This window comes from Vipera berus (assembly GCF_964194415.1).
Source record: "Vipera berus genome assembly, chromosome: 3".
In the NCBI taxonomy this organism is placed as follows: Eukaryota; Metazoa; Chordata; class Lepidosauria; order Squamata; family Viperidae; genus Vipera; species Vipera berus.
Window position 1 is genome coordinate 174,545,292 of NC_138204.1, and position 13,815 is coordinate 174,559,106.

General features: G+C 37.1%; 1 protein-coding gene across 1 annotated transcript in view; it reads right to left on the reverse strand.

The window, feature by feature from the left end:
* The window catches only part of PRKDC (protein kinase, DNA-activated, catalytic subunit), a 94,841-nt gene that overhangs the window by 52,430 nt on the left and 28,596 nt on the right, over positions 1-13,815 (reverse strand). The window contains exons 32-43 of the mRNA XM_081326028.1: positions 12,362-12,591; positions 10,777-10,985; positions 10,533-10,665; positions 9,844-10,002; positions 8,862-9,065; positions 8,218-8,403; positions 6,991-7,092; positions 5,929-6,096; positions 5,155-5,282; positions 4,467-4,674; positions 4,180-4,358; positions 3,464-3,632 (exon numbers count right to left, since the gene is read on the reverse strand). Coding sequence (XP_081182154.1) covers positions 3,464-3,632; positions 4,180-4,358; positions 4,467-4,674; positions 5,155-5,282; positions 5,929-6,096; positions 6,991-7,092; positions 8,218-8,403; positions 8,862-9,065; positions 9,844-10,002; positions 10,533-10,665; positions 10,777-10,985; positions 12,362-12,591 — 2,075 coding nt within the window. The remainder of the gene's footprint in view (positions 1-3,463; positions 3,633-4,179; positions 4,359-4,466; positions 4,675-5,154; positions 5,283-5,928; positions 6,097-6,990; positions 7,093-8,217; positions 8,404-8,861; positions 9,066-9,843; positions 10,003-10,532; positions 10,666-10,776; positions 10,986-12,361; positions 12,592-13,815) is intronic.

Genomic DNA, 13,815 nt, shown 5'->3' on the forward strand with positions numbered 1-13,815 from the left:
GCAGTCGGTGTTGGCAGGAGGGCAGAGGTCGACCGCAAGGTCTCTCATTTGTGGAGTTCCTCAGGGGTCGGTCCTCTCGCCTCTCCTGTTCAACATCTACATGAAACCGCTGGGTGAGATCATTCGTGGCTTTGGAGTTGGGTATCATCAGTACGCTGATGATACCCAACTTTTCCTTTCGACCCCAAACCACCCCAGTGATGCCCTCAACGTGATGTCCCGTTGCCTGGAGGCGGTTCGGGTCTGGATGGGGAGGAACAGACTTCAACTCAACCCCGACAAGACTGAGTGGCTTTGCATACCTTCATCCCGGGTTTATTCGGACATTCCACCTCTGGCTATGGGGGGTGAACTATTACCCCCCGTAGATAGGGCTCGCAACTTGGGAGTCCTCCTAGATTCACAGCTCACCTTGGAAGACCATATAGGAGCTGTGACTAGGGGGGCCTTCGCCCAGGTTCGCCTGGTGCGCCAGTTGCGGCCCTATCTCAGCCGGGATGATTTGTGCACGGTCACTCATGCGCTCGTGTCCTCTCGTCTGGACTACTGCAACGCTCTCTACATGGGGCTGCCCTTGAGGACCACCCGGAAGCTCCAACTGGTACAGAATGCAGCCGCGAGAGTTGTGTTGGGAGTCTCCCGATACTCCCACGTTACACCTCTGCTCCGTGAGCTGCATTGGTTGCCGGTTGTCTTCCGGGTGAGATTCAAGGTACTGGTAACGGTGTTTAAAGCCCTCCATGGCATGGGGCCGGAGTACCTTGGGGAACATCTGCTGCCGGCATCAAGCTCCCTGCGCCCTGTGCGTTCCCACAGAGAGGGCCTCCTCAGGGTGCCACCGATCAGAGAATGTCGATTGGTGGCCCCCAGGGGGAGATCCTTCTCTGTGGGCGCCCCGGAGCTGTGGAATCAGCTACCGGTAGAGCTCCGGATGGCGCCCGATCTTCGCTCCTTTCGTCGCGATCTCAAGACGTTTCTGTTTGTTCAAGCCGGCCTAGCCTGATGGGGATTGGTGGGGTTTTTTATTTTTGGTGTCTTAATTTTAACTTGGTGTTTTAGAATTTTATTCCAATTGTTTTAACTTGGGCAATCATTTAATCTCTTTTTAATGTTTGTATTTAGTATTTTATTCTGCCCTGTGAACCGCCCTGAGTCCTCAGGGAGAAGGGCGGTATACAAATATTATTAAATTAAATTAAATTAAATTAAACATCATATAAAGTGATATATAACCTCATATAAGAGATGACATAACCAAGAAGCCTCATTTATATATTAAACAGGAGTGGAGAGAACTGAACCATGAGACCCCACCACAGAGTAAGAGTTGGGGACAAAGCTCACTATCAAAAATGTCTGGAACCAATATCACAGAAAGGAGGAAAGCCACTGTAATACCATCTCTCCCATTTCCAAACCACCCAAAAAGATATCATGATCCATGGTATTTCAGGTAGTATATGCTAGATTTTCTGTTCTTCCACCTATTGATAAGAGCATAAGTCAACCAATTTTGGAAGATGAAGGTGATTTTTATTATGAAAATATTTTAAAATTGTATCCACTCAAATTGCATTAATTTCATCTTGTCCATTTATTTATTTGTTCACTCATTCTATTTATATGGCTTTCAACTCAACTGCATAACTCTGCATGGCTTACAGCAATTTAAAAACTCCAAAAAAGCAATATACTCAAACTACATAAAATACAGGTGAAACTCAAAAAATTAGAATATCGTGCAAAAGTTCATTTATTTCAGTAATGCAACTTAAAAGGGGAAACTAATATATGAGATAGACTCATTACATGCAAAGCAAGATAGTTCAAGCCGTGATTTGTCACAATTGTGATGATTATGGCTTACAGCTCATAAAAACCCCAAATCCACAATCTCAGAAAATTAGAATATTGTGAAAAGGTGCAATATTCTAGGTTCAAAGTGTCCCACTCTAATCAGCTAATTAAGCCATAACACCTGCAAAGGGTTCCTGAGCCTTTAAATGGTCTCTCAGTCTGGTTCAGTAAGAATCACAATCATGGGGAAGACTGCTGACCTGACAGTTGTGCAGAAAACCATCATTGACACACTCCATAAGGAGGGAAAGCCTCAAAAGGTAATTGCAAAAGAAGCTGGATGTTCCCAAAGTGCTATATCAAAACACATTAATAGAAAGTTATGTGGAAGGGAAAAGTGTGGAAGAAAAAGGTGCACAAGCAACAGGGATGACCGCAGCCTGGAGAGGATTGTCAGGAAAAGGCCATTCAAAAGTGTTGGGGACTTTCACAAGGAGTGGACTGAGGCTGGAGTCAGTGCATCAAGAGCCACCACACACAGACGGATCCTGGACATGGGCTTCAAATGTCGTATTCCTCGTCAAGCTGCTCCTGAACAACAAACAACATCAGAAGCGTCTTACCTGGGCTAAAGAAAAACAGACCTGGTCTGTTGCTCAGTGGTCCAAAGTCCTCTTTTCCGATGAGAGCAACCTTTGCATCTCATTTGGAAACCAAGGACCCAGAGTCTGGAGGAAGAATGGAGAGGCACACACTGCAAGATGCTTGAAGTCCAGTGTGAAGTTTCCAGTCTGTGTTGATTTGGGGAGCTGTGTCATCTGCTGGTGTTGGTCCACCGTGCTTCATTAAGTCCAGGGTCAACGCAGCCGTCTACCAGGAGATTTTGGAGCACTTCATGCTTCCTTCCGCAGACGAGCTTTATGGGGATGCTGACTTCATTTTCCAGCAGGACTTGGCACCTGCCCACACTGCCAAAAGCACCAAAACCTGGTTCAATGACCGTGGGATTACTGTGCTTGATTGGCCAGCAAACTCACCTGACCTGAACCCCATAGAGAATCTATGGGGCCTTGCCAAGAAAAGATGAGAGGCATGAGACCAAACAATGCAGAAGAGCTGAAGGCCGCTAATGAAGCATCCTGGTCTTCCATAACACATCAGCAGTGCCACAGGCTGATAGCTTCCATGCCACGCCGCATTGAGGCAGTAATTGCTGCAAAAGGGGCCCAAACCAAGTACTGAGTACATATGCATGCTTATACTTTTCAGAGGTCCGATATTGTTCTATGTACATTTGTTTTATTGATTGCATGTAATATTCTAATTTTCTGACATTGTGGATTTGGGGTTTTCATGAGCTGTATGCCATAATCATCACACTTATGACAAATCATGGCTTGAACTATCTTGCTTTGCATGTAATGAGTCTATCTCATATATTAGTTCCCCCTTTTAAGTTGCATTACTGAAATAAATGAACTTTTGCATGATATTCTAATTTTTTGAGTTTCACCTGTATATAAAACTAATACAAATTAATATTAACAAACTGCATAGGCAGGGTCTAAAAAAATCGATTTCTCAACATAACAATTGTATAGGCTGTTGACCATCTTTCTACGCCAAAATTCCATTTTGGAACTAGTTTCTGTTTACTACTACGTACTTTGTCTGGTTTTTCAGTGAACAGAAAACCTTGATAGAATTTACTTTCAGTGAAGACACAGCTGATAACTGCAATGGCACAATTATATGCAGCACAATGAAACTGTCTCCTCTTTTCCAACATTTGTGTTTCACCCGACATGTTTTCTGTAAACGCATCATAACAGGACCTTGGAAGGAAGTAAAAAAGAAAAAAAGATACCAAGACATTTTAAAGAAAATTGTGTATACTCTTCCCAAATCTGCTACCCTGTGTATGTATGCACTGCAACTCCTAATACATCTGAACAACATTAGGGCTATTAGTCTAATTTGCTAGACGAATACATTCCAGCAAATACCAAACTGAAGTTGTAGTCTATCTTTAGTTGGTATCTATTTGGTTTATATAACATTCCAATCATAACCAACCCTCAGTCTACGGTATGCCCTATTTATATAAAAAAGGCTAAAAGATACAAAGTTTAAACAAAAATAATACAATATAAAGGACAAGATTTTCAGAATAAACGTTTAACATCAAGAAAGAAATGTGAATTTTCATCTAAATAAATAGGAAAAGTTTATTGTTTATCATTATTAATAGTGTAACACTGCTCATCCATGTAGCTTGCCATGACACTTTTAAGGCAATATCTCAAAATATTTTTTAATGACTGTGATAATCAAATTAATTATTGGCAACATTGTTTTAAAGCATAAATGAACAATTCTCACTTTATAAGTGTTTTTGTAAGTTCATTCCCCTCTACATGAATGGAATGCTGAAAAGCTTGGTTAATTCTGGAATCTTTGGAATATACATCTTCTTTGGATAGACGGGAGTACATAACTTCTAGAATCTTGTAATAGCTTATTTTCTTGATTAGCTGTGTTTCAAAAGCAGTTTCATTTGACTGGAAAAATATATTAATGGAACAAAATGTCAAAGGAGCTTCATACATGAATATGCATTTTATTTTTTTAAAAAATAATATAATGATTTAGTAATCATTCACCTTTACCTTCGTAAACCTGGACTTCAGGGTGTCCATGGCCTCTGTGATAATCTTACTTAGAAATTCTTTCAATGCACCTAAGCTGCAGTGAAGCAACAGAATGAGAAGACATCGATCTACATAGGCTTGACGGGTTATATTTGAGAGAAGGGTTTCGCTCTGGAACATCTGGTGCACGGTATCCAACAACAGCACTTGCCTTTCACAGCTGCCCCTAAACATCACAATAAATTTAAGTGGAATTTTCAGCTACTTTCCTACTTATAAATTATATGTTATCCACAATCTTTCAGTAAATTCTTTCTAAAGCAGTGGCTTGCTTAAGTTATCATGAAATAAGTAGACACATATTTTTTTTAACAAAAATAACTTACCGTAACTAATACTACAAACCAATCTATCTTTCTTTCTATCTGAGACAATCTCCAACAAAATGTCACAACCACCAACCTTATTACTGCTGTAAGAAATCATATGTGCTGTGCCTTCTTCAGCAAGAGTATCTTCGATACGAAAGCAAAATGAATTACATGTAAACACACACAAAATATATACAGTATATGAATTTCAATGTGTAAGCACAGCATATCGGCTGTCATTGTTCACATTTTAAGCCTTTAATCTATTACTGAACTCTTGTTTTTTAATCATGCTGTTAATATAATGTAATTAAAGAGTATGTTTTACTGACTACCTTTTGGCAATTCTTTTGAAGTTAATCTCAAATAATTCCTCCATTATATGCTTATGGTCCCTACAAAGAATTTCTGCCATCAGCACCAATAATGTAGAATTCTGGGATAGTTCTAAGGCATCTAAAAACTAAAATATAAAAGAATAATTGTACAGTTAGAGAATATGGTAGAGGAAGTTAGTAAGATTGCAAAGTTTTGTGTTCTAAACTTTCTCTGAAACCATTTATGAGGCAGTAACAGCTCTTTAAAAAAAAGAGAATAAAATTTTAGTCCAATAAACATACAATGTGTTTACTTACAAACGCACACACATTCATAACATCATTTACATAAAGGTAATGTGCCTACAATATACATGATTAAGAGAGAAAAAAACAGAACTGTTTCCATATATTAGGTGTATTTCTGGTACGTTTAGTAAAACATTGATTGACTTGGATGGCCATCTCACTTTGGGTGCTAACAGCCTTTAAAATTAAAATACAAACAAATACAAACATGAAATCCTTAAAAAATTAAAGAATTTAGAATGTTAAGGTTATGTCAACTGACAATTATAATTTCTAAAAGTATAAAAATATTTAACAATTACACATGAAATTTAGGTAATTAAGGTATACATTAAAATAATTTCTCTGTATATTACATATTGTGTTTGTTCCTATAGTTTAGTTCACAGATTTGTTTGCTTTATTTTAACTTGGCTTAGAGTTAGTAATATGCTAGAAACACATAAATTACGTAATAAATTGTTCTAGCTTTTGCTCACTTACTTTTTTTATGCAGTCCACATAGTTATTGTACTTTAAAGATCCCTTAGGAAATTCATCTGATTTCAAAGGAAAATTAAACACTACAAGTTGATCTAGTGCATTTTTAAGGCTATGAAGTCTTTCTCCCACAAGATTAGTGAAGAATGGCAGAATAATAATTGCTTGACTCTGAAATATATACAATTTACAACGTTTCATGTTAAATCTAAAATTGTTGTCTTTGGTAGAAAAAAAAATAACACACAAGAGTGGTAAATTCTGCTAAGATTAAGGTTAAGCAATTTTTACACTGAAATCTGAACATGTTTTAAACTTTACCTTTACTTCTTTGATTAATTACAAATCCTGAATAGCATTTAGACCAATGAAAGCTATAAATATTTAAGATTTAGTAGGGAAAACAAGGTATAAAAGCAGCAGGCTACCCCATAAACTTTGCTCAAATGTAACAAATGATAGTTTGTGAAGCCAAGTTGGCTTGTACATTTGATCATTACTCACACAAACAAATCATAACCTGAAATTGCCTTGGCAACCTTAGCTTTAGTAACTGTAGACTATGTTGTTTCTTCCCAAACTGGTGTTCTTACTTTTTAATTAAATGCTGAGAAATGTAGACTGTGGAGGACAGCTGAAACCACTCATATGGTAAAGACAGACTCTGGCAGATATTTTTGTAGAAATCTGTAACTCTATTAATTCTACCTAACAGTCAGAGATTTTTCTCATTTTCTTCCCTGCTGAAAACACATTCTCTTCAGTTTATCTAGCAGCAACCGATTACATGGGATTAGGTTTCATGTACTCAAAAATCGTCCTCAATACAGATATCCACAATAAACATATCAATATTTACCCTTAAATGATGATACTGGCACAACTTCTATGAAGCATCCTCAGACTTACCCAAAGTCATTGAGTCAGGCAGCATTAAATAACAGTAATAATAATTCTCACTGCAGCTCAATGTGTCTAGCTAATCACACATTTGAATAAAGCTAAATGGCCACTGTATGCAACACATTATTTACTTATACCAATCAGCAGGCACAATACACTTACCTTGAGATTTAGACCCAACTTCTGATCCATAAGTAGACATGTGTATGTATTAAAAACATGGGGAAATGCCTCATGATGAGTAAATGACATCGAAGAGTCGATCTTGAAAACATAAAGGAACTTATCTTTTAAAACACACCTATAGAATAGTAATCTGATAGTATTCCACAGCATTTCCTAAAACAAATTTGTTGAAATTTTCCATGTTTTTTTGTATACGTGTGTGTGTGTGTTTGTGCTGAAAGTAAATCTGTATTAAGGAAAGTTTATATTACCTGTTTTATAATTCTATATACAATATATTTCTACATTTTTGTATCACGCAGAGCTCTTAAGAACGCTCATTTAATTAAATTAACAAATGCAAAAAACAGCAGCATTCCTACTAAAATCAAAGCATTCTTTTGAACAATTATAACAAATTTATTATTTAATTTCATATTAGTCCCAATTCTAAATATATGCAGACAAGTAACTAACGCTCTCCATTATAAAATGAGGTTGGATACTATAAGCCACATTACCAAACTGACAGATTTGAGTCATTTTTGTTCATAGTGCAGGAAAAGTTGGCAATTTCAACTGTGAAACATCCATCATATCAGTATAGTTAATATGGGGAGTGATGCTGCAATATTTATAAAAGTGCAATAAATATTGAGCCATATCCCATACATATATTGAGATCCTTGGAAAGGTGGACTAAAGATCAACATGCTACAGCTATGATAATATAACAACTTATACACAGATACAGGAATAAATACATTTAAATAAATATATGTCTAATACTTCTGACCACACTGAACATTTTTACCTTTTTTAAGCATACATGATTCTCTCAAGGTATCCTGATGTAACTATAGTCTTACCTAGGCAACACAAGTAATCTCAGTTTTCATGTGTTCTCAACCCAGACCTTTATATTACCCTCTATTGTTAGGTGTTTTGTTAGGATGAGAGACCCCTTTATCAAGATTACAAACACAGCAAGTGTAAAATTAATGTGATGTGCAGTTCCTAGTATGGTTGTGGGATGCTGATTTTATCTTGTAACACTGTTTTGAAATGATGTTACAACAATTACATGAAGCCAAACATGCAAAAGGAAGAAACAAAGCTACAATAATGAACAGGTATAGCAATAATTATTATTCCAAATTCAATTTTGATATTATATCCCTAGGAAAATTACCCAGAGGAGGATAGATAGATAGATAGATTTACCTGAAGAATTTTAGCCAATAGGGTCAAAACAGACATTTTGCTCTCAGGAGAAGACTCTATGGCCCACCAGTCATCAAGATGTCCCCAATTTTTTAAAATAGCAGCTACTAGTTGTACTCCTTGTTGCTTGCATTTAGCACGGTCTTTAAAGCTTTGATCCAACATGCCATTCAAAACTGTACTAACCTGCAACATAGGATATTGAAAATATGGAATATTGACAGCACTTTATGTAATTCAACTTTTATACTGTGGAATAAACATACAAAATGTGCAAGATAAGCAATTAGTAAGTACATTTTTGAGACGATTTTCTCAAATGCTAGAAAGAATGTTCTAGCTAGCCTGTTTAAAAACATCCATTACTTGTAGAGTAGTAACAAGACGATCTAGTAGTAGATCCGATCTATTTATCTAAAAATAGATGTGGGTGTTCAAGGTAAAAGTAACAAAAGGCTAAAAAAATATGATTAATTATAATGAAAAACAAATAATTCAACAGAAATAAAACCAGCAAAGAATCTGTGATAAAACAGAAGGATAGCTAAAATACAGTTTCATTATGAATGTTTTGGGAAATAAAATCTAAAAAATAAATATGCTAGCATATTTTAAAGGAACATTTTAAAGGAAAAGTCCAGTACCATTTTGGGGCTATCTAAAGCTGATTTCATAAGCTCAAGTACAGCAATTTCCAGATTTTTCAACAACTCTTGGTTAATGATTTCTAAGAAGAGACTGTAGAAATATTCCCCGTGAGAAAAGTTGATAAGACTTTCTTGGGCTGTTCCAGACAATGGTACAGATAACATCAATGTGTTCAACAAGAGGCTCACCAGCTCTGTGCACTAAGGGAAACAAATACAAAAGAGTATTTCCTGTCATTCAACTTTTCCTGTGTACCTTCTTAGTCAAAAAATACAAAATAATACAAGATTTCCAATGAGAACCATAAATCTTTTCTATTTGAACAGAGGCAAATATCCTTTGGTGAGATGAGCAATAGTAACCCAAAGCAATTGCTTTGTTCTTCTTGAAAAAATGATTTCTAATGATACCTAAGCACTAATCTTATAATGGTAGAAATGAAAGCAGGCACCCAGATGGCACATCTACAAATGTCTTTCATCGATTGTGCTGTTTTCATTTTTGGGGGATATTTAGGTTCACAGAATAGGGAGGTTACCCAGTTCTTCCAGTGGAACAGGACACTGATGACAACATAGTAACTTGCAACTGTCTAACAAAGCAAGCTGCTTTTGGCAACAGTCACAATTTCTAGAAGATCTACCAGCAAACTAATTCCTCTCTTGTTTGCTGCTGTTGTCATGCTGTCTTTCTTTCCTCAATGAACTAAACTTGGAAATAGGAAGGCAAAGAAGAAAAGCTCTCCTGGCTACTTGAAGTTCAGATGCAGAACTGCAAAATGGAAATTCTAAGGGTCTTCTGTATGCAGTTCTGCCTCTCTGTCAATCAAAAGAATTCACTCTACCCAGAACCACTAACTTGGGCGGTGGCTTATACAAGTGACAGAAATCAGCAAATGGAAGGTTTCTTAAATAAATGTAAACTCCAAAGAAGAGACAAAGAAGAGACAGATAAGAACCAATAAGGCCAAGTCCTTACCCGGACACCAAAAGCAAAAGCCAGATGCAGAAGTCCCTCAGCTAATTGTTTATTGCTGATGTCTAACGAAGGAAGGGACCTTCTTTCATCTCCTGGTGCAATACCTTTGTACACTACCAACATGAGCTTAGAACCAATTTCAAAATGTAGATCTGCACCCTTTGGGGAGAGAAAAACAATAAAACATTTGACTAAAAGCCTATTCATAATTAAGCAATTAAAGAAAGGTCATCTAAAGTTACAAAAAGTCCTTGCGGTCTTTATCACTATTTTAAAAACCCTAGAGATTCTTCTTAAACTGAGTAACTGATGAAAAACAATGGCTTTCCTCCAATCCATGACATTCCCCCAAACTATTAAGAATGAGAACTGCATCATTTAGATGCTCCTAAAAGAGCAATACATATTATGACAGTTACAAACACTTCAACGTGAACGAAATTATTCAGTAAAACCCAGTGTGGATTCAGATACTGAGCACTGAGCGAATGTATCTAAACAGTGAGCAAAACTAGAAATGTTTCCCCATACTAATGAAGGAACACAATACTTGGTAAATGATGAATGCCTAATGTTCCAACGACTAACAAACATGTTACATTGGCATGATAGACATGTGAAGTCCAATTTATTCTCTTTCACTTTGCAAGTATACTGATGCCAATATAAACAACAATGGATATTTTTACCTTAGACTGCAAAATACAGTACAATAAACCAGCCTTGTGAAGCTGTCTGCAGGCAGAAAGAATGGATACATATCTAACGTGATCCAGCCGGGCTTCTGGATTGTACAAATCAACAGTGCAAAGCTCATCAATGCTAACAAATAGAAATAAATAATAAATGTATATCAGACACATTAAATGTCACACTAAAATTATTTGTTTTTTTTTAAATATTAATATTAGAATAGACTCTAAAGTGTCTTACCTTTTCATTGTTATTATTTCTCTGATACTGTTCTCTAAATATTTATTATAGGGAGATTTCATCAAAGCTTTTACTAGTCTCACGCAAATATTTGGTAGATTTTCCATAATTTGTACATCAGCTATATTAAAGCCTACACTTTTGGGGTCACAAATAGTTTTCACAACAAGTTTTATTAGATTCTCATTAAGCAGTTCTTTCTCAAGCAGCTAGAAATAAGATAAAAATGAGATAACAAAATAATAATTTTGTTCAATCTACATTTTATTATTGTACATTTTTTCAAAAGTTAAAGAATCTATTTAAAATGTATTATGTAAGCGATATGTTTATAGATAATAACTGGATCAAATTTTCAAGAACACCTATGACATTAAAGGTAGCTGAGGGGTAACAGTTCTACTACATTCTAACAGTATCTTCAGCATGCCCAATGACAACTAGTGGGCATAGTTTCAACGAACTGCTCATGATATTATCATCTTCATGTGGGGCAAACATATATTTCTCCGGGCTTGCAAATAAACACCATGTAGTTCTTTAATCAGTAAATTAATTCAGCTCATTCAGGACAGTGCCAGAAAAATTACAAAAGGTGTTGGCCTGAATTTCAGAAGTCAGTCAACAAAGGCAATGTGGAATATGAAGACATTTTTAAAATGACACAATACTCTTTTACTATTATAATTCCAACCAAGATATACCACAAATGTATCTTAAATCTATCTTATGTGCCCACGGTATCATTCCTAAATCAGAAAGTCTTATTCACTCATGCCTTACCTACCGTACCTTACACTTAGATTACTGTAATATGCTCTATATGAGGCTTGAAGCTACATCGGGTTGAGGATACGGCAATACAGGTAGTTATGGGTACATCACAGTACCATGCAGGTATTTATGGTATTTTGGCACAGTATCCAGTCCTGTGCAAAATTGCTTATATCCAATTACTGTTATTTGTCTCATAAGAGCTGATAGTTGACATGCTCCAATACCATTACTTAAGTATTATTTAATACAGGGTTCCCCAACCCCAGGGCTGTGGCCCATCCAGAACCAGGCTCAGCAAGCAGCAGGCACATGCACGCAGCTCCACTTGCACACCTGCTGCTTGCATGGAACCATACCCTCTTCTCCCCACTGCTGTCACTGGTGGTCCACAAAGTCGGAAAGGTTGGGAACCGCTGATCTAATAGAACCTAGGAGATACGCCTTCTCTATCATCATATCCACCCTATGGAATAACAAAATCTTGATGGCTGCTACTTTTTATAAGGCCTTTAAGACATTTTTCCCCCTCCAGAGAAAGGTAACGTGGTCTTGTGATCTCATCAGGATTGTTTATTATTGCTTGGAATAATTTGCTATATTTGCTAAATTTTTATAGTGCTACTGCTGTTCTGATTATATGTCACACTTATGTTGAGATTATATAACTTGAATAAATCAATCAATCACAATTTCTGAAAATAATTTGCTCCAAAGTCAGAAAATAGTGCGCCTGTGAATGCATTTCTTAAGTGCCTTCAAGTGTGGTAGCTCATAGCAAACTTGCTTGAACCAATGGAGCCAAGCCTACCTTCCAGAAATGTTGCTGGTGAGTCTCCAAAATCATGCTTCCAAAAACCATAATCCGAACTATAATTGTACATTTGCTATAATTGTATTCTTCTCTTTCTTGTGGACTCAATAACGTATCACCTTTGGATGCACCGCTAAAACATTGCTCTGCACTGGATATATTGTACAAGGCAATTTTACCAAGGAAGAACTCCAGTGATTTTAAGAATGAAGACCCTGTATTTGTAGCTTTAAACAAATATAAAAGAAATGTTAAAAATACAGCCATCACAATTTTTACTCACAAGAACTTTCAAAAATCATTTACACCAATATACTGTATATTATTTGAAAAGGTAGGCCTTTGTGATGGCCACCATCAAATAATGGCCTTGTAAAAACAGGAAAAAAATATATAATTGGGAAGTTCTTTGATAATAAGATTGAAATACTTTTTGGCAAAGTAAAGGATATAAAGAAGAATGAGATCTTCTATAACGTAAGTCCTCCTGGTGCAACAGTGTCACAGTGCAGAATTTCAGAAAGGAAAACCTACTTCCCTGAAGGCCCTTTCCTTTGCCCCAATAATCCAACTGTTGTATAAGGTAAAGGTAAAGGTTCCCCCGCACATGCGTGCTAGTCGTTTCCGACTCTAGGGGCCGGTGCTCATCTCCGTTTCAAAGCCGAAGAGCCAGCGCTTGTCTGAGGACATCTCCGTGGTCATGTGGCCGGCATGACTAGACGCCAGAGGCACACGGAACGCTGTTACCTTCCCACCGTAGTGGTCCCTATTTTTCTACTTGCATTTTTACGTGCTTTGGAACTGCTAGGTTGGCAGAAGCTGGGATGAGTAACAGGCGCTCACTCTGCTACGCGGCACTTGGGATTCGACCCGCCAAACTGCTGACCTTCTGATCGACAAGCTCAGTGTCCTAATCCACTGAGCCACCACGTCCCTAACTGTTGTATATCAAGTTACAATTATCATTCCCTGCCTTCCTTAGAGAGAACACTTCATCCCTGCAAGGCATTTCATCCTTTCCATACAGAAAATTAAAAGCCTTTACGTCCTTCAAATCACTCAGTCTAAGTTTAATACAAATACCCTTATCGTTCCAAAATGCATTTAAAATACTGCATTTCATTTAGAGACAGCTTGTTTCTGTGGATATTAAAGACTGGCATCCAATGTTTAGTTGAGTCATCCTTTTCTAAAGTGCATCCGGCTCCACTGGCTTCCGGTCTCCATTTTAAGTTAACCCAGCTAAAAAAGGTACATCGGCAAGATTCATTTCCTAAGAATCTTGCCAGAGTTGTGTGACCATCAGTTTTTCTAATGTCAGAAATATGTGGGACGTTGGTTTCAAATCTGTAAAACTGGCCCCTAGTCCTAGAACCTGTGGAGGAGGTTGTCAAACTTGACTCTGCCAGTCTACTTATCTCATCTTTCACTCCTAAAATTCTGCCAGGCCT